Source organism: Rhinopithecus bieti, unplaced genomic scaffold, assembly GCF_001698545.2.
Source record: "Rhinopithecus bieti isolate Rb0 unplaced genomic scaffold, ASM169854v2 scaffold_39885, whole genome shotgun sequence".
Classification (NCBI taxonomy): Eukaryota; Metazoa; Chordata; class Mammalia; order Primates; family Cercopithecidae; genus Rhinopithecus; species Rhinopithecus bieti.
Window position 1 is genome coordinate 190,804 of NW_016816270.1, and position 4,202 is coordinate 195,005.

At 44.0% G+C, this 4,202-nt stretch overlaps 1 protein-coding gene across 13 annotated transcripts in view; it reads right to left on the reverse strand.

The window, feature by feature from the left end:
- PRPSAP2 (phosphoribosyl pyrophosphate synthetase associated protein 2) overlaps positions 1 to 4,202 on the reverse strand; it is a 71,803-nt gene that overhangs the window by 42,117 nt on the left and 25,484 nt on the right. For all 13 annotated transcript variants that reach the window (XM_017854725.1, XM_017854728.1, XM_017854730.1 and 10 more), the window contains one exon: positions 2,702 to 2,817. In XM_017854725.1, the coding sequence (XP_017710214.1) occupies positions 2,702 to 2,817 (116 nt within the window). The remainder of the gene's footprint in view (positions 1 to 2,701; positions 2,818 to 4,202) is intronic.

Sequence of the window (4,202 nt, forward strand, 5' to 3'; positions counted from 1 at the left end):
AAAAAAAAGGAAAAAAAAAAAAAAAAAAGCAATACAACAAAAAATTCCTTTTAACACTGAGTTCCCATACATTCATTTTTTTTTTTTTTTAAGACGGAATCTCATTCTGTCGCCCAGATCACGGCTCAATGCAGCCTCGACCACCTGGACAACTTCAACCTCCCAGGCTCAAGCAATCCTCCCACTTCTCGTCCTCCCGAGTAGCTGGGACTACAGGCACGCACCACCACACCTGGTTAATTTTTGTAGTTTTTGTGGAGACAGGGTTTTGCCATATTGCCGAGGATGGTCTTGAACTCCTGGACTAAACTGATCCAACCTCCTCAGCCTCTCAAAGTGCTGGGATTATAGGTGTGGGCCACCACACCCAGCCCTGACTTCTCAACAATGAAACTAAAATGGGGATTTTTTCAAGTAGAGGGCAGTGTCATCCTGAGGTATAAGCCTGCACTACAGGCAATGACTAGGCTTAGGCTTCCAGCCTGACCTTGCGACCAGCACAAGGGTGCCCCAGCCTTCGTTCTTTAGGCTCACCCGCTGGGCATCCCTCAAGAGGTGCAATCGCCATTTGTGCCTTGAGACACTGGCACACAACATGCCTGTGTCTGGAATGGAAACATCCCCTAAAACCACAAGATGTCGACAGCAACCCATATAAGTCTATAGCGACTGCTCTATTTCTTCCAAAATGACAGGTTTCTCTGCATGGCTGGTTGCTAACTGAACCATGTTCAATGCTCACTCTCTCACTCTCTCTCTGCCTAAACCTCTTCATCCTTCCCTATCAAGACATTTGCCAATTTTATCTCACCATCTCTCTCTCAACTGAGAATAATATTCAGGTAAAATTAGGGCAGGCACAGAGTTTGAGACCAGCCTGGGTAACACAGCAAGATTCTAACTCTGGAAATATTTTTTTTTAATTAGCTAGGTGTGGTGGCACACCTCTAATCTCAGTTACTCAGGAGACCGAGGTGGGAGAATCTCTTGAGCCCAGGAGTTCAAGGTTGCAGTGAGCTATCATGGCACCACAGCAGTCCAGCCTGGGTGACAGAGAAAGACCCTGTCTCAAAGAACAACAAAAAAATGTTCAGGCAAAATTAAAGTCTCTATTATTTTTTGAATTTGTTAGAGTATTTTTGTTTTCTTTTTTGTTTTTTATGAGACAGAGTCTCACTCTGTCACCCAGGCAGGAGTGCCATGGCACAATCCTGGCTCACTGCAACCTCCACCTCCCAGGTTCAAGCAATTCTCCTGCTTCAGCCTCCCAAGTAACTGGCATTACAGTCGCCCACCACCATATCCAGCTAATTATGTATTTTTAGTAGAGACGGAGTTTCACCATGTTGGCTAGGCTGGTCTGAACTCCTAACCTCAAGTGATCCACCCGCCTCGGACTCCCAAAGTGCTGGGATTATAGGTGTGAGCCACTGCGCCTGGACTAGAGTTTTTATGTTTCTTGTGTGTAACTTTAAAGAAAAAAAAAACAGAATATTTTACATTTTCTCTTTCAAAATACTTAAATTCATTTTCTCTATAAGGACTTATATCAATTGCTGGAGAATGGGGAAGCCCTGTACTCTTACCAGAAAGAAGTTCCTCAGAAACCTATAAACTGCCATCTTTCAAATAAAGTATTGTAAAAAGAAGCTCTCTAGAAAAGTTATTAAAGAGAGAAATAATTTATATAAGAAAAACAGCTAAGGCTAGGTGCGGTGGCTCATGCCTGTAATCCCAGCACTTCGGGAGGCCGAGGTGGGCGGATCACGAGGTCAGGAGTTCAAGACCAGCCTGGCCAACATGCTGAAACCCCGTCTCTACTAAAGATACAAAAAATTAGCCAGGGGTGGTAGTGCATGCCTGTAATCCAGTTACTCGGGAGGCTGAGGTAGGAGAATTGCTTGAACCTGGGAGGTGGAGGTTTCAGTGGGCCGAGATCACGCCATTGCACTCCAGCCTGGGCGTGACAGGGCGAGACTCCATCTCAAAAAAAAAAAAAAAAAAAGAAAGAAAGAAAACAGCTAAAAGCAAAATAGCTAACTACAACATCAATTAACATTTTAAAAGCTTTCTTAAATAGCAAGTCACAAAAATGCTAACTCATATCAAAGAAAAACAAATGTAACCCCAGGATGCAAGGGTGGTAATAAACCACATTAATAGAATGAAGGGAAAAAACATGATCATCTCCACTGATACAGAAAAAGCATTGGATAAATTCAACATTGCTTCAGGACAGTGGTTCCCTAGGGTGTAAGGAGGCAGGGGAGAGGAGAGAGAAGGAGCCCACGAGCAGCTCTAAGTCATTCTGATGATTCTAGTTTTCCTGCTGGGAGGGGGGATCATGGATGCTGACTATTATAACTAGGTGGACAGACGGACAGGATGGATAGATGGATATATAAAACAGAACCAGGACCAAGCATAGACTAGTAATGAGAGTGAATTACTCATTACAATCATATCTAGTCCAATTCTAGGTACCTGACATCCAAAAGAAAAAGCAGTTTTAAGAGCTTAACTAAAGAAACAAACTGCAGATTCAGAATTCTAAAATATGTTGGATTATATCTATAAAGTATAAAGGTACTTTAGGTAGAATACATCAAGTTTTAACCCTTTAGGGATATCCTAAGGAAATGGAAATACATCTTTCAACCTTAATCAGAATGTTAAAATAAAAAAGTTTGAGCTAGCTCACCTCTTCTTGAATATACTGTAATAAGAAGGGAGATGCTCTTAAATTGTCAACAGGAATATTGAAGAAGCCCTGAATTTCCTTCTGGTGTAAATCCATAGTAATAAGATGAGTTAGACCTTTGAAAATAAAGGAGACACAAGCAATAAATAGTTTTGTTTTCTTTTTTTTTTAAGATGGGATCTCACTCTGTTACCCAGACTAGAGTGCAGTAGCATGATAATAGCTAACTGCAGCCTTGAACTCCCAGGCTCAAGCAATCCTCTCACCTCGGCCTTGAAAGTAGCTGGGAATACAGGTGCATGCCACCATGCCCAGCTAATTCTGTATTTTTAGTAGAGATGGGGTTTCATCATATTGGCCAGGCTGGTCTTGAACTCCTGACCTCAAGTAATCCTCCTGCCTCAGCCTCCCAAAGTGCTTGGAATACAGGCATGAGCCACTGCACCCAGCCTATAAATAGTTTAAAAACAAGTTGCACTGTACGAAATAGGTACTACATAAAATACTATATATAATAAGTTACTATTAAAAAATTGTTCTCTGGCAGGGTGCTGTGGCTCACACCTGTAATCCCAGCACTTTGGGAGGGCGAGGCGGGCAGATCACAAGGTCAGGAGTTCAAGACCAGCATGACCAATATGGAGAAACACTGTCTCTACTAAAAATACAAAAATTAGCTGGGTGTGGTGGCGTGTGTCTATAGTCCCAGCTACTTGGGAGGCTGAGGCAGAAGAATCAGTTGAACCCGGGAGGCAGAGGTTGCAGTGGGCCACAATCGTGCCACTGTACTCCAGCCTGGGTGACACAGTGAGACTCCATCTCAAAAAAAAAAAAAAAATTGGTCTCATGATCAGGCACTGTGGCTCATGCTTGTAATCCCAGCACTTTGGAAGGCCAAGGCTGACAAACTGCTTGAGCTCAGGAGTTTGTGACCAGCCTGGGCAACATGGCAAAACCCCGTCCCTACAAAAACTACAAAAATTAGCCAGGCATGGTGGCACATGCCTGTAGTCCCAGCTACTCAGGAGGCTAAGGTGGGAGAATCGCTTCAGTCCAGAAGGTCAGGGCTGCAAGTGGGCTGAGATCAAGCCACTGCATTCCAGTCTGGGTGACAGAGTGAGACCTTGTCTCAAAAAAAGAAAAAATAAGGCCGGGCACAGTGGTTCACGCCTGTAATCCCAGCACTTTGGCAGGCTGAGGCGGGTAGATCACCTGAGGTCAGAGTTGGAGATCAGCCTGGCCAACATGGTGAAACCTTGTCTCTACTAAAAATACAAAAATTAGCCAGGCATGGTGGCATGTGCCCATAATCCCAGCTACTTGGGAGGCTGAGGCAGGAGAATCACTTGAACCTGGGGGGCTGAGGTTGCAGTGAGCCAAGATCGCACCATTTCACTCCAGCCTGGGCGAAAGGGGGAGGCTCCGTCCCCCCCCCCCCAAAAAAAATTGCTCTACCATCAAAAAAACTCAGCACCTGTATTTTCAGAATTTTATTTATTTA